We start from the raw sequence: 22,626 nt of genomic DNA on the forward strand, positions 1-22,626 counted from the left end.
TCAGTTCAGCAGGTTATCAGTAGACCAATCAGTCACCTGTGGGGTGTGGCTTTGAATCAGTGGGTAGAGCAGTTCATTAGCATGGTTCGATCCCCCCCTTCCCTTTAGTGTCTTGCAAGTGTTGAGCAAGACACCAGCCCCTGATGCTCCCTGGTCAGATCATACCATGTCTTGCATGGTAGCTCAATACCATTGGTGTGTGAGGGTGAGTGAGTAAATGAGAGGCAAACTGTAAACTGCTTTGTCTTGTGAGGTTTTCATAGTTTATAAAAGTAAAGATAAACAGCTCAGTTGGTCACAATCAGGTACTTTAAGGAAGTACCTGACAACAGGTGTACCCCTCTAATAAGCTTTTTCATTACTTTGACTCTGCACACATTGTGATGAGATATTTATAGCCAAATAGCAGTATGCAGAGCTGTCAGTCTTGTCCAAAAACATGGTGTAAGTCAGGTCAAGGGAAGCCAGGCTGGATACCCAAGGGACTGCTCAGATGTGCAAGGAGAGAGTAATGGAACAGTGACAACTGAAGGCATCCAGAGTCCATTTTTTTCTGGCCTTGCTAACAAGGCTCACATTATATATTCCATGTGCACTTACACCTGCATTAACATGTGTCGTTCTGATCCAGACACAGATCAATACATTGCCATATATGCACCTGGTATTTTGAGCCCCCACAGCCATACAGAGCTTGTTATGCTTATCGTGAATAATTATGAGAAAAGCATCTTATAAAAATGAGCACTATGTTTCTAAAAAATTACTTTAGTTCTTGTAGACTTTGAGATCAACCAGTAAGCCAGTGGGTTAAGATGGAGAGGTTGTAGTATTTCATGGATACCACATACCAACACCCTGTATTACCTGTGTCAGAGTCCTGCACGAATCCATTTTTGAAAACCTGCACCTGCCCCTACCCGTAAAGCTCAGTACCAGACCCGACCAATTACCTGTCATTGTGTCTAAGTCAAAGCCACACCTGCAAATATAGTCCCGCGACCTGACCTGCTACCCATAATTGAACACACACAGGCAACAGTCACTCACATTAATCTAGGTCCTCTGTTCTTGAATTACAAATCCAGTGAAGGAAAAGTCTTTTTCACTGGCATGCTCCTTTCACCACCATAAAACCTCAAAAGGATCCTCCTTGGGTGTCTTGAACTCGATGTAGGCTGCCACCTCATCCTCAGGCTGCAAAGCTTCATCGCTGCAGTACTCCACGTATGTGACGAATATGAAGACGGGGTTAAGGGTTCAACTTGTGTCACTGACATTCAAAATAAAAGGAATTGATAATAGTGATTTAGATGTCAACATATTACACATATACTGCACATCTTTTTCATTTGTTTTATTCTGAAAAATAGAAAATATATTTTTGTTCTCACCCACTGCCCCTCTGCGTTAAGTTCATTTTTACCTGTGCCTGTACTTGTGAATTTATATATATAAATGTACATATTGTTACCCTTTACACAGTGGGTACCAGACCCGGTGCAGGACTCTCACCTGTGTCCCCCCACAGTACCAAATTACAGGTGTGAGATGACAGAGCAGCACTGTGACCTTTTCCAATCAAATGATTTCACACTTACAAAGGCACTGATTGCTAACAGTATCACTGTTCAGTCATTTTGGACACCTCAGTTATATCTCTCCAGTTTGTTACCTGCGCATCTGTCTGTGTGTGTATTAGGCTATTGAGGGAGAAAACACCCATATGTGTGTGCTGTAGAAAAAGCATTTGGCGAACAGTAGCATACCAGGCTGTTGGCTTAAAAAAATGTTGATATGCACCTCAGGGTTGTTGTGTTTTGCTTTCCTGGGCTCCATCTTTGTCCCACTCCCCCCTCCCTCATTACCCACATGAAAGAATCAACAAACTGCTCACTTCCTATTGATGTTGTGACATGAAAGAACAGCAGTTTGTACAAGGATGCAGCCTGAGCTATTCATTTTTCATCCATGTAATCAGTGAGCAGAGTGGTAGGAAGACTAAGCATAAGGCAGACGCATGTCTTCAGTGGGAAGGGTAATGAAAGCCTCAATATGCTTCAGATAAACTACTAGATGTATGGTGCCCAGAGGCAAAGTGTTTCTGCTCTGATTGTCTATCACATGGGGTGAAGATGGGGTGAAAAGACAGACATCAATACAATTCAGTATAATTTTCATTTTATATCTGCTGCTGCTCATCTCAGTTTTCAGGTTGTAGCTACAGGTTTTTGTCATTAATTAGATTTACTCTCAAAACTGTTTCTGCCTTCTAAATCTTTGATTTTTAGTAATGCTGTCAACCAAAGACAATCTTCCGTCTCTTCAACCAATTGATTGGTTTGATATTGACAAAAAAAATCTTTAGATTGACTAAATAGGGCCACAGTGCACTGAGTCCACTCTACTTGGTAGCATTGTGTGTCCACCAAAGTAGGGGTGGGCGATATGGCTGAAAAGTATATCACAATATAGCTGGTTCATATTGATTGATATTATATAACGTTCATATTGAACGTTAATTATCGATAATTTTTTATAACCTATTTAAAATAAGGAACAGGGGAAAATAAATGAAATTTAACCCATTTATTAACACATTTATTTTAAACTCAATAGCTTTCTTCTGATTTCAATCACAGTCATCAGTCAAGACACATGGAGGAAAATGTAATGTCAACTCAACCATTAGAAAACACTCAAATAAATCAACATACAAACGATGCTGCCTGATGCTTTCAGGCAAACATATCTGTAAAGATGAGCAGCTGAACAGAAGACTATGTGCAGATGAATAAGTGATTCACATAGTAAGGAAAGTGCTATGTAAAAATGAGTGCAAACCTGAGCTAGACTTGTAATGACATGTAACAGCTCTGCACACTGCCTTTGAATCTTCCCCCTCTTGAAGTCGAATTAATCCTTTCTTTTTCTACAAATCTTTATTGTATTCTTTCCATATTTCGCCCACTTGTTAGTGAAATAGTTAAAGAACCTCCATTAATCACGCAATTTAAATGTGAAAAAGTCTCATTGACTGACCGTCACCTGTGTGTATGCAGAGAAAGAGAGGGGCGGAGGGAGGGGAGCTGTGGAAACATCCTACAGCTCGACATACTATCATGCGTTTAAATAACTTATTAGACGGATATATATAGAGAAAGGTGATGTTTAGAGAGCAAGCCCAAATAAGCAACTCCACTTTAGAAACAAGCCCAATAAAACCCAACCAGAGACTACCAATATTTGTAAGCAACTTTACAAAGAAACAAGCCCAAAGTCACGGCTTATAAGCGGACCTGTGTTCACACACGAGGATGGCGCAAGCAAACCTGACGTTGTTAGCTGTTTGCGTGACACTGTTGCTAGGTTACCAGGGGAGCAAGTCAGTGTGTTAATGCAACCTACCTTGCACAACCCGACTCCGAGGGTAACTTGCATGGCTTTTCTTGTGTTTTTTCCCGACAGAATACAGTAACATTATCAACCGTTATATCGAACGTTTTTTCTGTTGACGGTGCATAAGTGTTTATCGCGAGACGATGTTATCGTTTTATCGCCCACCACTACACCAAAGCATTTTTTCCTGAGGCCAGCGTATTTTTTGAATTCTTTACAATGGGAGTGCAGAGTATTTACACTATGCTCCAAACACTGGCAGCATGACAAGGCAGTAAGCATCTGTTCCGCACTGAGCACTGCACATATGGAGTTTTTTACTGGTCACTGAGTATGGAAAAATGTTCAGCTTTGAGTAAAATGCTTTGACTGTCACTTTTTACACAGCTTTTCAATCATAGTGGAGGAGGGGCGGGATGTCATTAGTCAATTAGTTGATTAAATGCTGCTACCCTCGCTACTCAGGACCAGAAATACTAGCCGGTTCAACTTATTATTAGAGGAAAGCAGGAGGAGTTTGGGCTCTGTTCATCAATGTCTCTCGCTGTCTCTCTTACATACATACACACATACACACACACACACACACACACACACAAAGGTGCTCTCTCCGACTCACTGCAGCTGTCCATGGAAAGTGGAACTAAGGCCTATGTCTGAGATGAAGTCCTGAATGAGAGAAGTTATTAAGCCTATCATTAGTTAGCCAAACAGGAGCTCCCAGCCCGTTTTCATTCCCAACGCGTCAAATACTGGCTCCTTGCCAGTGATGTTGCCATCAGATGCTGACACAAAAAAGGAACCTTTCATGGAGGTATGATAGGCCACTGGGCAGCATCAGTTTGTAACGCTGCCAGCAGTTATGCAATATAAAGAGCTGGAAAGTCCCTCTATGGCAGGTGGGAAGGAAGTGGATGGGTCCAAAAAACTCTGGACTTTCACCCAGGAGCCTACTCTTTGCTTCCCGTGTAAATGTAGAGCCAAACCATGATGTTTTCTCTCAGTCTAACCACATGCTTTTGTTGGACAAGGACATAAAAGTAAAAATGAGATGTTTTACTAACATTATACCTTTATTAAACTGTGCTTTTCTTGTGAAAACTGATTGGATTTTGGAAAGACACGATGCATGTAACAAGCATAAATTGAAATGCCGTCCTGGAATGTCAGAAACAGATGCAGGAGGGTACCTAGCATGTCATATGTAGAAGTGAAAGTCCACTGATAACACAGCAATATTTGAGTTGGGATGAGAACATGTTGGAAATCCTGAGAAGCCTGGAAGTATGTATGTGTGTGTGTGTGAATTTGCATGCACAGTCATGAATAGGAGTTAACACACGAGCGTGTGTGTGTGTGTGTGTGTGTGTCGCCTGTGTGTTTTAATGGAGAGGAGTCAGGCTGTTAGTACATGTTATTGGTAAACTTTTACTTAGTTGTTGTCATGAATTGTAGGATAATAATGTTCATAAAGTGTGGTGCAAATGCCGCACTTAAGCAGCATTTAAAATACAATTTGGCCAGTGTTTAGCCCCACAGATTAGGGGGGGCGCATATGGAGGGGGTATTGAAAATATTTTTCAATACTCATCTGTGTGAAGGAGTGAACATCCAACGTCAGAGTTAATTACTAACGAGCAGAACCTTAGGGCCGGGCTCCACCGGCTGCAAACGTAAGTGTCACGTCAGCGTAGCGTCGCCATGGACATTTACACAATGTCACGGATAAACATGGGTAAATGCATGAAAAAAAATCATCACATATCACCTCTGATAATGGTTTATTCATTTAAAAACACATCATGCTCGTTTAGCACACTATTTCATGTAGTTTTTATCTGCTGGAGGGTCGCGTAGGGGAGCGTAGCACGACAAAAATAGAAGAGCTGCCGACAGTGGTTGTCGCGCCACTCCCGTTGCTGGTGCAGCTGCTGTAATTGATTAACAGGGGGGCGAGCTGCTACGGGACTCGCGCTGCAGTTAACACTACTAACAGCGTGAGTTAATGTCTCTGCACATGTTGAGCTTCCAGCTATGTTAATACAGACACAGGCTAATATAACATGATGAGTTGTTTGGAACACTTTTGGACTTGTTTGCCCACATATTTGTACCGAGAGGTCTTAATTTCGTCTTTGGATCTGTTCTGCTACTACGTCTGCTTCTTCTTCTTCTGGCGGACCAGGTGCGTTAAGTGCGTCTTTACGATGCATACCGCCACCTATTGCACTGGAATTGTAATGACAAGCTACATTCACAGACAGTGAGTCCCATTATAATTTGTTTATGAGCGAGGTAGAACAGGTAGCACCAAAAGCAGAAAAATCTATATGTGGCAGAGATAATTTATTCGTGGCGCACCGCCACAGATAAATGAATGTATGGGAAACACTGCACTCTTCACATCATCAGCAAAGATGGATCAATACTGCTAGCCACATAGACCAGCATTTCTCTCTTCTCTTCTCACATGCTTGAGCCTCCCCTTCATTCAGAGCAAGGGCCAAAGCAAGTACTCTACCTTGTGCTGACATTTTTACTTTCCCGGATATTCCATATTATGGCAATCAGACACATGCAAAGTGTCTCAGCTAAAAAATGCTGCACCTCCAAAGTGCTCCCAGCTAGGCATTTTCAGAGGAGTGCCAGAAAAAAAATGCCCTGAGAGTAACTAGGGATGCACCGAAATGAAAATTTGTGGCTGAAGCCGAAGCCGAATAATATTAAATGCTTGGCCCAATACTGAGTACCGAATACCGAATATTGTTGTTTAGTTTTTCATTAGTTTTTGCAGATGAACCCCCTCCAGATTAGTGTTGTCAGGGTACCAAAATTGTACGATACCAGTGAAAATATCATGGTTCTGAGTAGTATCACGATACCACAGCGAAAATGAGGCAGATGTGCCTTTTGTCATTTATAAAAAGATAAATCACTTTTCTATAATACATCAATGATATTTCAGTGGAATAAATTACTTATTGACTTATTCATACTTCAAAAACAGCATCAATAAGTGATGAACATAAGGGGGATCAAAATAAATAAAATAAGAATCAACCAGCCACCCTCCTCCCCTGACAAGTCCCTTCATAAGTAAAGAACAGTCCCTAAAGTGTGGTGAGGTTTGTGGGCCGTGAATGGCTTGTTTCTCCTCTGACACATCACATACCTGTGTTCGGCTGGCTCGGCTGTTCAGGTACTTCTGGGCAGTCCACATACCAAGAAGAGGATATCATTGGAGCCGACTTCCTGTCGCCGGTAAGGTGATGGCCGCCGTATTTGAGAGGAATACATTACTGTCTGTGACCCCCGTTCAACCCACAATCGGTGGGATTCGCCTTTCGTTTCTGCTGGTGGTTCAGATCTGTAGGCTGCTCGCACAGCGTGCTGAATGATTTAAGCCTATTTTGCTCGCTCAAAACTATTTTTAGTCGCAAATGCGAGTGCCGTGATGGGCGGATCGCCACACTGCCGACATTTTATTCAGCCCGTCACGGCACGCTGTTTGATTGCTTTATCAAAACACGCCACTATTATTCGGCCTTGCTTTTAACTTATTCCACCGAATACCAAATGTGTGTTTTTTTGCAATATTCGGCCAAATATATTCGGTTACCGAATATTCGGTGCATCCCTAAGAGTAACACCAGTTATTGTCCAACCAATGAAAATTGGTCATCTCCTGTACAGTTGTCATGAATGGGGGAATATTAGCCAAAGAGACCAAAACCCACCCATTAGGCTGTCAGTGTTTCCCACACGATTTTTGGAGACTACGCCATAGTCTCGTCAATGTATGGGAAACACTGGGCTGTTAACATGTCTATTTCCGCTGTAAAGTTTTAGCATGGGGGTCTATGGGGATTGGCTGGCTTCTGGAGCCAGCCTCAAGTGGACACTCAAAGAACTGTAGTTTTTGGCACTTCTGTGTTGGCTTCCTATTTATCAGCCCCAGACGTTGCTGCTTGTTTTCAAGCTGTTGCACAGCCAGAAAATGAGTGCTTTCAGACCAGAAAAGGCCATTTGTCAAAGAAATTCATATTCTTATCAAAATTACTAAGCAACACTACTAAGTAAGGTTTGACAGTACAGTAGTTTATTGGTATGCTGGTATGCCCACGTTTTATAAAAAGTATTTCTCCATTTTCCGTCTTTTCAGGTCCACTACCATGTTTACTAAGGTGAATATTTTTATTGACTAGTAATCAGTAATTTTAGGTGCGGTAGTGACATCTAGTGTTCAAATTAAGAAGTGTACATGCTAGGGGTGGGGGAAAAAGAGATGTTTTGTCATATTATTTTATGACATGTCATATTTTCTCATGTTGTGTATATATATGTATATATATATATATATATATATATATATATACATCTATAAATAGATGGTGAATCTACACCAAACATCACAACTACCGAAACAAAGATTAGATAATATGATAAACTATTTAATATAAACTAATCTTTGTTTCGGTAGTTGTGATGTTTGGTGTAGATTCACCATCTATTTTATGTTTGCCTGACAGTCCTTTCATGTAGGTCAGTGGGAAAAGAAAAATGTATGGAACCATGAGCTGTGGGATGAAATGACAGATTTGAAAACAAGACCCACCTTGTAACAAATCAGAATTATCTTTCTATCCAGCTGATGTTATTGCTATTGTTAATGCATATCAGCAGAGGTTTACTGGCATTAGCAGCCTCCAAGAACAGTTGTGTAGCAAAGCCGTTGGTGAAAAGTGTAATTTCCCCTGTACTGTTCCATCAGCAGAGTCAATGTGGTGTTTCCCAGAGGCGTGAAGGGCATCTGTGGGGTGAGTTATTGACCTGCTGTTATTGACCTTTCTGTATTCACACACAGTCTCTGCATCAGAAAATGTTAATGAATAGAACTTATAATATAATATATTAATATACATGGTAATTCTAAGAGTAATGTTTTGTTGCCCACCTGGATCCAACCATGAAGTCCTGCTGTTTGTGAGAGGAGTGAATCTCCACCAAGGCCTGTGCAGATAGACAGCGTGTTGTGAAGTGGATCTCAGTGTTCAGTGTTTCCCATGAGACTATGACGGCCCGCCATAGTCTATTTTGCCCCGCCATATTCTCCAAAAATCGTCCAGATATAAAATGCCTCCGGTAAATCAACACCACTCTGTAGCACACCGGCTGGAGCCCCTACTGAGAGCTCTGAAAACTTTTTCTTTCTCATTTGGCTCATGGTAGTTGTGTCATGTCACATCATGTTGATGTAGCGATGTAAATATGATCCAGAGTTTTCATGGGTGTTTTATTTTGAAAAAATGACCAGATACACTCGTCTTTTCTGCGCCTGACTTCCTGTTTTACTCATTTGGCCTGTGCAAATTGAAGCGCCATCGCAACAGATCCAGTGCCATAAATGGGCCTGTCCCAGAGGCATTCAACTACCAGAGGGCTTTTGAAATCTTCTTCTCGAAGCTGCGTAAAATTAAATGCTCTGATTCAGGGTGCCGTACTTGCAAATCGTGAGGGGGAGGGAGGGAAAGATGAAAGCAGTAATTTGTGTCTGTTTGTGTGTAATTAATTTGAGTCTTACCTTTTGTTTTCTTTCCGCATTGCGTAATTTGTATTGTTTTGCGTATCTGTAACTGTGTTTGTGAGTGTGTGAGAGAGAGAGTTTTAAAAGAATATTTTGTCTGCACATGATTTAAAATGATAAAATAGCCCTCCAGAGGCAGATCAGTACGTTAGTCATTTTTCTTTTGATTACTGAAATCTTAAACCACTAATCCTTAGCCGTATTTTAAGTGTAACCCTTCACCATACCATACCACTAGTGTTTTAATCAGTAAAAATAGAACATTTTTCACACATAAAAAGCACAAAAATGTTGAAATCTAGGCATATTCTGCCATCATAACTTGGCTCTCAGAATTCACCAGATTGAGTCTCCAAAAATCCTGTGGGAAACACTGATGTTTTTACACAAATTTGCTTGATGGATTTGAATGTAATTATACCGACATAGAACCCCCTTTACACCTTGCATTAAATGCCTTTTAGGTGATCGGATTGCAGTCAGATAGTGCTTGACTACATGACAGTACAAGTGTAAATTCACCCGAAACACATTGATGACAAATTGTGATCATGGACACATTGTGACCACGTTAAACACAAATTTAAATGCAATTGTATTTCAATCCACATTTAGCAGCGTAAATATGTAATTGTGTGTGTTGAAACCAGTGAGGTTGCAGCGGCTCTCCCTCACCTGATGCTGAAAATACTGGGAACACGGTGGTGTCTCTCTTTCATCAGATGCTAACACCACCGCAGGGTCTCCTCCATCTGTAATGCATTCTTCCTGTCAATCCTTTCTTTACAATCAGATAGGCCTGTTTCACCCTCGTCGACCTCACTATTGCCTTTAACTCTTCGTGACTGGCTCTAACGTATATATCAAAGAAAACTATGGACCAGCAAGATTTTTTTAAAAAAATGAACCCCTTTTTACACTGCCTTTTCAAGGCGGGAACTTCATACCGTCATTCCGCCTTGCTGTTCTCTTTAAAAGGTATAATTGCGTAATGGAAGGTAGGGATGTAACGATTACCGATATTACGGTAAATCTCGGTTAATTTTTACACGGTAAGAATTACCGTTTATGTTTAAATTAATTGCATTATTGCGGTGAATTATCAGGATATGTAATAACAGCCTCATTCAAGTCTCGCGATGCAGGCGCTGCGTGAATGCGTAGCATGTGTAAACACAAAGAATGAAAACATGGCGGAATGTGGTGATAGCGGCACTCAGGACATTTTCCCCCCAGCTAAATGCACAAAATCTGAGGTCTGGGTGTACTTTGGGTTTCTGAAGAATGCCGAGGGACAGCTGGTGGAGGACAACTATCCTGTGTGCAGAACATGCAGAAAAAAGTTGCTGCGAAGGGTAGCAACACTACAAATCTGCTGGCTCATCTCCGTGACCATCATCCACAGCTTTACAGCCAATGCAAGTTATGCTATGCAAATGTCAGTTATTGTGTGAGGGACTTCGGTTTTACTAAGATTGTCATAATGTGTAACTCTCGACGTATGCGGGACATTTGAGCCGTATCTGTCCTCCTAAACGGCGACTAGGTTTTCCGTTTTTGTTTAAGACACTTAGGAGCTAATACTAGCTGAGTAGCTAATAGCCATATTAGCAGCTATGTTGCCCGTCATGCTCATGTAGTTTTTATTATTAAAACTTAAAAAAAAAAAAATATATATTCTTATATTAGTTGTTGACAGGCGGGGTGCTGTAGACTGTAGTAGGAAATGTGTATTGGAAACTGTTTCCTGTTTTTGGTCGAGGCTGAAAAGGAGTTAAAGGACAGGTTCACTTTTTCAGCTCTGTCTGCAAACAATACTCACATGACCACATGTACATTAACCTGAGAGTCATTGGTGACTCTAATCATTGCTTCTGTCAGTCTGTCTGGCCCTGAGGAGATCCCTTCCAAAAGCGGTTTCAGTGTAAGTGATGGGTGACAAAATCTACAGTCCTCATTCTGTGTAAATTCTAAGGTAGAGCTAAATATGAGATTTTATGATTTTGCACATCAAGATCATACAAACTGGGGTTGTAGAGTTTGAAAGATGTGGCCTTTTACCAGGCTATGATGGTCTAATGAAAGTCTCTATGCAGTTGCATTATGGCTAAAGAAGGATCCAGTATTTTGGAGCATGACTAATATTTGGGGCCAAGAGTCTGGATATCTCAGCCTCTGCTGCTTCCATTTCTTTTTTAGTTCTGTGATAGCTGTGGTTGGAGGCACTATATTTTCGGGTTGTCTGTCTGGCTGTACATATATCTGTACATCTGTACACCCGTCCATCCCATTCTCATGAATGCAAGATGTCAAGACAGCCTCAAGGGAATTTCTTCAAATTTGGCAAGAATGTTCACTTGGACTCATAGATGAACTGATTAGATTTTGGTGGTCATAGCTCAAAGGCAGGGCTTGACGCTAACTTTTTTACCAAGGAGCACATGTGCTCCTAAGTTGAAAAAGAAAGGAGCACACAAAGAACTTTAGGGGCACAATGTAAATTGATCAAATAATGTGTTTTCCGTAATAAACGTAATGCAAATAGACATTTACAAGCAAAATTATTCAATGAATTTGTATACAAAATGTACAGAAAGGTAAAATCATCAAGTTTTGAAAAAGTATTGCAATTTAATTTTGTCTTTAATGTTATTATCTTATAGGCTATATATTATCTTTGCAATATGATTATCTTATATAATGTTATTACTATCCTAAAACATGCTCCACGTCCTCTGAAACTCTGCAGGACTTAAGCCTCTTTCACACAGCGCGATTTTCGCAGCGCCCACCACGGGGTAGGGCGCAGAGCAAGCGGAGAGCAAGGCGCACAAGACAGGATTTGGGGGAGTACAGGCTCGTTCAGGAGCTACAGCTCCATGGTGACTGCTTCCGGGTCTACTTCAGGCTCTTCTCTGCTATTGGACGCGCCGAGGTGTCGTCACAGCGCGTTGCGGTGAAATTTAAAAAATTTCAATTCGAGCGCAGGCAGACGCTGCGGCATGCGCCCTCTCGCGCGCCGCTCAGCTCGCCGGCAGAGCTGTGTGCTCTTGTGCCGCGGTAGCACATACACAATGAATGGGTACGTCGGCGGAGGTCTGCCCTTTGCGCGCTCTGTGTGAAAAGGGCTTTATTTCCACCCTGCCCAGCAGGAGAATGGAGCAGACTTCCCCAGAGGTCCACCGCTTAACCTGGTCCATCTCCTCCACACGTTGACTTATTTCCACCCTGCCGACAGTGGGACTTACACTCATTGTGCTGACAGTGGCTTGGAAAACCGCCCATAACCGTGTCACACGGGGAAGAGGCGGCTGGAGTTTCTCCAACATTTGTGGTTAGATTATCATATTTTTTTATTGACAAAAATATAGGCTACTTCGGCTGATTTTTTTTATGCGCACATGTGCCCCTAAATATTTTTTACAGTTCGCACACACCTATTTTTAGTCGCAAATGCGAGTGAAACACTCGCACTGTCGAGCCCTGAAAGGTCAAGGTCACTGTGATCTTGTGTCTCATTCTCTCCAATGCAGTATTTCAAGAACACTGTGAGGGAATTTCTTGAAACTTGGCACAAACATTCACTTGGACTCAAGGATGATCTGATTAGAATTTAGTGATCAAGGGCTTAAGTCACTGACCTTCCATCTGTCTCATTGTTGTGAATGCAATGAATCATGGTGTTCCTGTGTTGCTTTTAATGAAAGCAGTCAGTATAACAACTGAACAGTTATTTGAACGGCACATTGAACTAAACATTGGAACATTTCTTCTTCACCACCTTGGGAGCGTTTAAAAAACGCAGATAGGCCTATTTTTGTCTGCTTTCATGTGGTTGGAGCGACATATTTTCCGAAGCACGCTCTGTCTGCGGGTGGGAGTGTGCTGACCTGTGTGTGTGCGCACACGTATCTGTGTGTGTGTGTGTGTGTGTGTGTGTGCTAGGGCTGGGTATCACCACTGATTTCCTGAATTGATTCCATTTTGATAGAAGGGTTCCGATTCGATCCGATCCGATATCGATTCGACTGGAGATTTCTCAGTTACAATACCAGTTTTTGCTAGTATGTGAAAGAGATTCTCAGAGAACTTATAGTGTAACATTTACATGGAATTATTTTTTTAAAAGAATAAATTCACAACAGGAATAAAACTGAGTATTTTATAACTAAATGTTTCTAGAGCAGCAACAGTAATATTAAAACAGCAAAGTCACAATATAAACTTATTATCTCACTGGAAACAAAATATGATGGCAACAAAAACTCTTCACTTCTGTTTACGTTCAACAATGTTATCAAACACAACGGAGCTAGCTTGCCTTTTAGCCTTATTGTAGCCTGTAGCTCTAACTTCCTCTCTTGGCATCGCGTTCACGTGTGCGTGCTTGCGCGAAACCTTGAGACATGGGCACCGCGTTCATGTGTGTGCTTGCTTTCGCTGGTCTCGTGCTGGGTGGTTGGTGCAGCCTGGACCAAAGTGTTTTTGTTGCCATTTGCGGAGCCTGGGCTACAGAGACTGGACTTTTTCCACAGCATATTCAGAGGACATGTAGCTAGCGGATTGGGAGGAGATGTTTGCTGTATGTGACAAAAACTTTTCAAGCTTAGGAAGACTTAGAGAGCCTTTAAAAGGTTGATCTTGGATTTTACGAATAGATATCAGGTCATGCCAGTGAAGATCAATTTGAATCGGATTAATCGATTATTTTAACCCACCCCTAGTGTGCGCATCGGGGCGGAACTCCACCATGCGTGATACAGATAGCAGAGAAGAATTGTAAATGCAAGACCATGTAGAGACAGAAATGACAAGTAATAGTGCGCATGCGCCCGCGCGTGCAGCCTGTTGCAGTCTGACACCACCATCAGAGAGTCACAGTCCGTTCCCACAACGTCATTGATCCGCAAGGCCAGTGACGTTGTGGGAACGGACTGTGACTCTCTGATGGTGGTGTCAGAGAGGAGGATGCTGTCTAAGCTATGAACTATCTTGGACAATGTCTCACACCCACTCCACCATGTGCTGGTCAGGCACAAGAGTTCTTTCAGTGGGAGACTCATACCACCAAGATGTACCACTGAGCGCCACAGGAAATCATTCCTGCCTGTGGCCATCAAACTGTACAGCTCCTCCCTCTGAGTGGCCCTGAGACTTTTTCACACACTGCAATAATCTAATTTAAAGGTCCCATATTATGCTACATTTAAAAATAAATAATATTTCAATGAGGCCCCCAGAGCATGTATTTGCCGTTTGTGCAGGAAAATTCCTCTCAGATTAGGCATACAGCATGTACCTGAAACCTCCTGATTCAGCCCTATTCTGGACAAGCTGTTTTGGTGCACTGTGGCTTTAATGCAATGAGCTGCTGCTTTCCACGCCCCCTCCCTCCCGAAGGCCGTGCCCCCACCAACCCGCAACCATGACAACCCAGTCAGAGTCTGTAAAGATGGCGGCTAGAAGGAGCGCGATAGTCCAAACTGATATATTTGACCCTGAATCTGAGGTTGAAGAGGGAGAAGAGCAGCAAGAAGAACAAGAGGAAGTAGTGTGAATGCAGCAAGAAGTTTCTGAATGGTAAGTTTTGATATTTTTAAACGTTTTTGACAATGTTTTTTCCAACGGAGAATAGTGTCCTTTTGTTACGCCTATTGAAAGGGTAAAAGTTCAAAACGCCAATACAACGCGATATTGCCTCGTTTTTTCTTTTTCTTTTTTAACTTTGTATATAATGTATACGGCTCTTTCTTATGCCCATTGAAAAGTACAAAACCTGAAAACGCCAAGTGTTTCTCAGAGAAACAAAAAAACAAATCTAATGCTGGAGAACAACACACAATTCTAATGTTTGAGCAGACGAACCTACGTTACGCTCCATTACCCACAGGCTTAGTTATTACAACGAAATAATGACACTATAATTCAACATTGCGATGTTTTATCAATATATTATCTAGTCATAATCATCCACCTCTACTCATTTATCAGAATTCAAGGCAGTCTGCTGTGTTTGTAGTTTGCCCTGCTTCAAAAACCAGCAATTTGTCCATACATACTCTCGTGGCTATCTTACAGTAATTATTGTAGCTTACATCTGTTTTATGATTACTGCAAACACTATTTCCACTATTCTCTTCAGTCTCAATAAACTATCATTTCTAATTCAAAATAATGTGCTTTTGAAATGTTACTGAGTAGCCTACAATAATCCAGTTTTGCATTTTCTTGTTTAATATTTATTTAATATTTTTATGGTGTGTATTACAGGTGCTCATGTGGAAACTGTGCAACAATGCCTACAGAGCAGGAGAATGTCTGCTGCCGGGAAATACCACAGGTAATATTGTTTTGGCCACAGTTTGACTTATTACATCATTTTATTGTTATCCACATTAACACTTACCTTATACATTTTACCCTAGGTTCTAAGACGGATGCAGCAGGTAGATGACCATATGACCTGCATGTTGGACCACCCTGGTTTAGAGCCTGTTTGCCTGAATCCCTACTCTTTACAGAGGGAATTCAACCACTACAGAGCAAATTATGGCCGTTTACAGATCAGGGGAATAGAGAAGTAAGTTGGCTTGTTTTATCTGTATGATCTCTGTCAATGTCCCCCATGAAAAATTAAGTATTATTGTATGACATGAAAAATATAAGCATTATTGTGTGACTTCATGCTATCAAGTCATATTTCAGTGGGCATAACAGTCATACCACAATAGTATAGTAATAGCTAAAATTCAAAACCATCTTGTTCATACAATATAGCTTTGTTTGCATTCACATATATGATCTTTGAAATGAAACAAATTTGTTGAGTGGTGCTTTTATTTGCAAAAGACAAAAAAGCAGCATCAGTGTTCTTTTTCTCACAATCACAACATAAATGAGTATAAAAAAAGTGATCAAATCAAACCAAAGTTATATAAAAATAGAAAACATGCAAATATTTTAAAAATCCCAAATAGAAAACAAAATGAAAATATATATACAATATTTACAGGAGATTACAATTCAAAATAATATGTTAACTAAAAGTTGCTTTTGGGCTTTTAAGGACACCTGAATGTAAAAAATGTTGTAAAATAATTAATGTGTTATAACACTTGGTTTTTTCAAGCGTTTCAGGTATGTGGGATACCGAAGCTTTGTTGGATGGTGTTGGGGCTTCCTTGGACGAAGGGTACGGGTGGTTGTTCCAGCATGTGTGGTGCTACGTATACGCCGTGAATTTCCGGATCCAGAAGGCAGATACGTAGGATTCAAGCTGCCCCCTCTTGATTGAAGCGAGAGACATAGCTTGCGATGACCTCCTCCTTGTCTGGTCGCACATACTCTGCTTGCAAGTCTCTTGGGATGGGAATCTTCATTACCTCCTCCATGTAAGGCGCCGGGTCCACAAAGACTTTTTCGAAGATCAGGTCCGTCAAGTCCTGAACATAGTCTGTGCAATATTTAGATAAAGCACAAGGGGGGAAAAAAAGCTTACATTTTATTTGTGTGGGCACATGTGACAAAAACAAACATTTTGAAAGTTATTTGCATTTCACTACATGATTGTTTTCTTTTTATATTCTATAAATAATTTATTGTGTTTTGTAAGTTATGTAAATAAGATGGCTAAAAGTTTGCATTTCTGTATTTGGATACAAAATAAAGTATTTTAAACTTACGAAAAGTTGGCTCAGTCTTAACTGGTTTAGCCACACACTCTCCCTTCTTGGCCTTTGGGAAGTGCACCTTGAAGACTGGTTCTCCAGCAGAAGTTTTGGCTTGTGGTCGGTCAGCATTCTCATTGTAGTAGAGTACAGCCAAGTAGAGTCTAGAGATACAATAAAAATGTTACATTGAAAATAATTTGCACATGCTAAGATTTATCGAGTTAACTCCGTTATCTTTACCTGCACAGCATTCCAAGAAAAGGAAAAACCACGTTCTTGGGTGCAAAACGAAGGATGACACTGTGGAAAGCCTCCACAGATGATGTTTGGTGGTGGGGACTGATTTTTTCCACAGCTTTCAGGATTCGCTTGTTTGACATGACCTTCTCCAATTTGAAGAATTCTGGTGTTCCTAAATAGGCGGGGAAAAACATAATACCAAATTAATTACATAGTCTTCTTTGATTACTGTAACACTTCAATTAACAGTCTATTTTCAGATAAACCCCTGGTCTGTTATTAGTCCTATGTGACTATGTGTTTTTAAGCACAGAAGATGGCTCCAAAAACAATTTTCTGACCGGCAAATGCAATACTTTATTATTTCACACTGCAGTATAATAGCGATAATATTAAATGTAATCCAATTCAAATAATCACTTTGATAGTGTTTCCCATCTCAATTGTGAAAGAATATTAGTGTAAAAATAATCAAAGAGGCCTGTCTTATGTCAATGCCTGTGCCAAATACAGGCCTATTTCCTTTAGTGACCACGAAAATAGCGGCCCAGGATATTGTTTTTCAGAATTCTTTAAAAGACAAAAAAGGAATGAATGAATACAATTTTAAATTTAATAATACACTTAATACTAATGTTTTCTATGCATATAACAAACCTGCTTTCAGCCATTTCTTTTTGTCCCTGGTTTTGCGCAGTTCATGTTGGCAGTTAGGGAAAATGGGGTCCTCATGTGTGTGGATATTCTGCACATGGTTCAGGATGGAGTTCCATTTTGCCACCCTCTCAGGTCCAGTCGTGGATGATGCTGCAGTCCAGTAGATGTGATTTTTGATTGAACGCATCCACTTCCGTAACCTCTCACAGTCTTTCATCTTGGCGTACTTGTCTAGTTGCTTTGAAATTCCTGAAGATCAGAAGAAATACATTCGTCTTCTGTAATAATAATCACAAACATAGGGACCACTGAATGATCACTTGCTATGCAGAATTTATAAAAAAAAAAAAGTGAATCACACTTGTAGAGAAAAAAACATTCATGTCTAACAGTGCAACAATGTTACATTATGGACACCTGATTGTGAGAAGCATGAAAGACAATAAGTGTAATCATGGAATTTAGCTGCACACATACCAAAAAAACTGCTGTGTGTGTTTAGTGGTGACTGCTTCAATGCACTTTCTAGAATTCCAAATTTATCACCTATATGGTGAGCGTGCTTCTCTATATTTGCTACACTGTAAATCATCATCAGGAATAATACCTTTCTCAATATGCCAAACGTCAAAGAATTGGGTGATGTTGCTTTCCCTCAGGAATTTCTGGATTTGTGGATGACGGTCAGTAACAATACAGTCCAGAGTCACACCCCGTTCATTTAACAAGGTCAGGCTCCTCTGCAGCCCCTCTTTTCCCATGTGGTAGCTTCCACCAACCTCGTTGCTCTGTCAAATCACAAACAAACACTTATATAAAACTTGTATATAAATATGAAAACACATTAAAACCTCATTCAATCACACTCACCTGAACCAATTGAATATCAATAACTCTGTTGGTTTTGAGGTCCATCATGGTGTAGCTTCCAAACTTTGCGGAGTGCCCTGGGAAAACATTGTTACAATCTCGAAAATATAAATCATAATACATTATACTACACACCTTTTTGGGGGGTAGAAATTTGTTTTTACTGTACCTTTACCACACACACCCATACCAATAGAAGAATTTGTGAAGTTTTGTCAACATCCATGCTCATCTGACATCATCTAAGAGTTTATCACTAACCTCATTAGTTGTGTTTGAATTTTTTTTCAAGTGGGCCCTGTCACATTCACACTTTCATACACAATGTGTATATTTCGATGGTGGGAGGAAACCAGAGCATCTGGCGGAAAGCCGCACAGACACGCAGAGAACATGTAAACACCATAAAGAAAGGCCCTAGTCCAGATTGGGAATCAAACTTGGCACCTTCGGGCTGAGACAACAGTGCCAACTATTATGCCACCATGTTTGACTAGACGCTTATTTTTCACAGAACTGCAGAGTACAGTTACTTAGCTTCAAATGTACTAAAAATATCATAATTTCATAAAAATGCTGGCATGTTGCTCATCTAAAGTAATCAAAGTGTCCTTCAGCTCACACAAGACAAGACTTTTGTAAAAAAAAAAAAAAAAATGCCATCAACCTTTTCTTTTTGCTTTGTTTACTGAGATCGATGCAGCATGAACGTACATACACAGACTTATAAGTATGTATGCATGCGGCATCAGAAGGAGCGTGCAGACAAAGCGCAGCAGAGCAAACAGCTAAAAGCACAAGTTTGTGGTGTATTTTTGAAACGTCTTCGCATGTGCAAGTTGACAAAACTTCTAGTCCTAGCAGCATGGGAGTGATGAGATAATGACAGAAAATTCATCTTTGGGTGAACTATCCCTTTCAGATAAACACATCTCCCATTTTCACAATTTCAGTACAACATAAAAATACCTGGAGAGTCAGCCCTCATGTCACCGCCAACAATGGCCTTGCCCTCCGTGCTGAGACGTTGTAGGATGTCATTCTGTGAAGAGGTCCACTGGTGTACAATCGCTGGCTCAATGAACATACGGGCATGTCGACGAAAGGTGTCATATTGGAACACCTGCAGTTGCATAGCTTTGAAGATCTGAATTTAGATAAAAACAAAAACATTTTTGATGGTAAATAAAGATCTGCTATATTTACTGCTATTTGCCATGTTCTACTGTGAGGATATACATTTTGTTTTCCTCTAACCTTTTCAAGTTTGAAGAAAGATGCTCCACTGATGTACACCGCTGCAGAAAGTTCGATGTTCCCAGCTGGAGTACTCCCTAGAACAGGCTGACTCTTCCAATGCCGGGTGAACTGACAATGTGGACACAGTTGGTCCACGGTTAGGAATGTCCCAATCGTCCTGGTCTGAACCTCACACACACACTTGCAAATAGGGCACAACTCAAACAGCTCCATAATGCAGGACTCATGCACAATATACTTCTTGGTCTTGTGCGGGGCATTTGATACTACACCACTTTCAAGAAAGAAAGAAAAAAAGGGGAAAAAATTAACACATAAAGACTGTAGCTGCCAAAATATTCACTCTTTGTATTTACAATGAAGTCGCATAATATTTGGCATGCATGTAGGGACATTAGAGCAACTTACGACATGTCTGTTGAAAGTGACAGTGAGACAGAGCTTGCAGGATCATAGGTGACATCCTCCCCTCGTGACTCTGCCATTGAAGATGTGCCCTCAAATGGATCCTCCTCTTCCTCCTCCATTTCCTCACGAGGTCTTTTTGCCGGTCTCTTTATAGGTGTGGAAGTTAAAAGGGGGTTGGTGGCTGCACTAGGAAGTGTGGATGTACAACTGTCTTTGCAGGACACAGAGGCCTGGACAGCTGTTAAAAGATTTTATTTCACTAGTTAATCCAAGCAACAATGTATAAAGACACCTCAATAAAACAGCATGAGTTACAGTGAAATAATATGAGTTTTCATCACCATGTAAATAAAAAAAAATTACACACAGCTACAAACCTGCACTTCTGAAGTGTGGCTGTAATGTCCTCATAGACAACTGAGTGCCAACGGTGCATGTGGTGGGGGGATCAGTCTGGCAGGAAACATCTCTTTTTCCTGCACTCATTTGTGGTGTGCTCACCTGAGGAAGTAATCAAAGTTATCTATCTGAAATGGGTCATGTCAAAAGGCAAAAAAAGATTAACCAATGAACCATCTACTCTATAAATAACACTATTATAAAAAAAAAAAAACAGAAGAATGATGTACACGTCTTATGGCACATCTTGTAGATAAAATATGTCTGTGAGAAAAAAACAACAGGCAGGCCTACTGTACCTATTGGCTAAGTTTGAATAAAGTCTAATTACTTGAGAGCAAGACTAAAATAGCCATGTAACAGAGCCATGTTACAGTATGTTTTCTATGTAGTAAAGTACACAAAAAGCTTTAGTTGGCATAGTAGTCTTGCGCACTGTGTCTGTGCTGTTATCGGTTGAAGCTCCAGAACAGGCAAACTGTATCGTGTGCACTACTTTTTGAGCCTACAGCTCTGCCCCATTAATGAGCATTGATTAGCAGCAGCTGCTGTTGCATGAACTTCGCTATCTTGGCATTACAAACTGCAACCAAGTGTGCGGACCAGCCGGGAAGAACAAGATTAAGTTACTTTCCAGCGCTGCCACATTTTACTAATGTAGTTCAGTCTCTCCGTCAAAACCCCCGCAACCCCCACCGCTCCTCCTCCGTTCTCAGTAGCAAATATAACGTCAACATATTAACATGTTAAACATTAAAAGCCTTTTCACTAATGCCCAATGGTAACAGCATACATGTCAAAAAAGGCTACAGCTGCTGTGACCTTTCTATACTACGCGTCAGTGGTATAATGAGACAGAAAGTTTCCTTTCACACACAGCTACAGCTACATAGGTAACAGCTAACGTTACACAGCTAATAGCTACAGCTACACAACTAACCTTACACAGATAACAGCTACAGTTAACGTTACACGGCTAACAGCTACAGCTACACAGCTAACAGCTACACAGCTAACGCTAGGCCTATATTGCCAACACATCACTCACATTGATTAAACATGGTAAAACATGACAACTTACCTCCTCCGATGTTGAAGACGGCTCACGGAGAGTTGGTATGGCTCCAACATTCAGCCACAGTTTAGTGGCAAAGCCTGACTGGAACTGAAATAGGTTACTGAAAGACTCCGGTGTAAAATGCTTAGCACATACATATAGTATTTTCAGGACTGTTCCAGGAGGGTTTCCATCAAAAATAAAAGATATCCACTGGGTCCTCACTTCTTCTTCTGTTGGAACTGCAAAAAGACTTTTGTCTTGGTTATTGCAGCTTGCAACAGAGCAGCTGGCGTGTCGTCCTTTCCCACTCGGCATTGTCGGGGGTGTGTTGCTCAATGTGGCAGACGGCAGTAGCTTAGGGGAGGGCTTATCTTCACCAGTGAAAGTGGGATGGCCTAGTAGGATGGGCCAGGTCCTCTACATACGTAACTAGAGGACCTAAATAGAAACAGCTTGTGGGAGGGCTCATTCACAGAAATGCAGGGAAGGAGAAATACTGAGAGGACGCATTTGCAAACACTTCAGGGGGTCTCCACAGACACCGGTAACTTATAATTATGTGTGAAAAACATGCAAAAGTGCATTTAGCATAATATGGGACCTTTAACTTGTGCAATAACCCCATTCACCCTGACTGTATATATTCTGTTTGTGTAAATAATCTTGTTCAGTTTACAATATATATATGTATATTCATATATATACAGTACAGGCCAAAAGTTTGGACACACCTTCTCATTCAATGTGTTTTCTTTATTTTCATGACTATTTACATTGTAGATTCCCACTGAAGGCATCAAAACTATGAATGAACATGTGGAGTTATGTACTTAACAAAAAAAGGTGAAATAACTGAAAACATGTTTTATATTCTAGTTTCTTCAAAATAGCCACCCTTTGCTCTGATTACTGCTTTGCACACTCTTGGCATTCTCTCGATGAGCTTCAAGAGGTAGTCACCTGAAATGGTTTTCCAACAGTCTTGAAGGAGTTCCCAGAGGTGTTTAGCACTTGTTGGCCCCTTTGCCTTCACTCTGCGGTCCAGCTCACCCCAAACCATCTCGACTGGGTTCAGGTCC

General features: G+C 40.9%; 2 protein-coding genes across 2 annotated transcripts in view; one reads left to right on the top strand and one right to left on the bottom strand.

Annotated features, from left to right (window-relative positions):
• The window catches only part of arhgap39 (Rho GTPase activating protein 39), a 242,489-nt gene that overhangs the window by 34,563 nt on the left and 185,300 nt on the right, over nt 1-22,626 (top strand). The window lies entirely within an intron of this gene.
• Nucleotides 16,020-22,162, bottom strand: LOC144463706 (uncharacterized). Its single transcript, XM_078169080.1, has 11 exons — nt 21,569-22,162; nt 20,466-20,589; nt 20,089-20,326; nt 19,678-19,954; nt 19,390-19,567; nt 18,421-18,497; nt 18,158-18,338; nt 17,551-17,799; nt 16,894-17,065; nt 16,666-16,814; nt 16,020-16,436 (listed from the first exon to the last, which is right to left on the bottom strand). Exons 1-11 carry the CDS (start codon nt 21,860-21,862, stop codon nt 16,255-16,257), a joined length of 2,121 nt encoding a protein of 706 aa, XP_078025206.1. The 5' UTR covers nt 21,863-22,162; the 3' UTR covers nt 16,020-16,254.

The sequence above is a fragment of the Epinephelus lanceolatus genome, chromosome 6, assembly GCF_041903045.1.
Source record: "Epinephelus lanceolatus isolate andai-2023 chromosome 6, ASM4190304v1, whole genome shotgun sequence".
In the NCBI taxonomy this organism is placed as follows: Eukaryota; Metazoa; Chordata; class Actinopteri; order Perciformes; family Serranidae; genus Epinephelus; species Epinephelus lanceolatus.

Bases quoted from the DNA above. Each gene is read 5' to 3' on its own strand.
- LOC144463706 (XM_078169080.1), bottom strand. From the start codon at position 21,862: ATGCCGAGTGGGAAAGGACGACACGCCAGCTGCTCTGTTGCAAGCTGC. The intron at 19,568-19,677 runs GTTAGAGGAAAA...ATCTAAATTCAG, and splicing joins CTTTCTTCAAACTTGAAAAG to ATCTTCAAAGCTATGCAACT. The intron at 18,498-19,389 runs GTATTTTTATGT...ATGTTTTCCCAG, and splicing joins CATGAGGGCTGACTCTCCAG to GGCACTCCGCAAAGTTTGGA.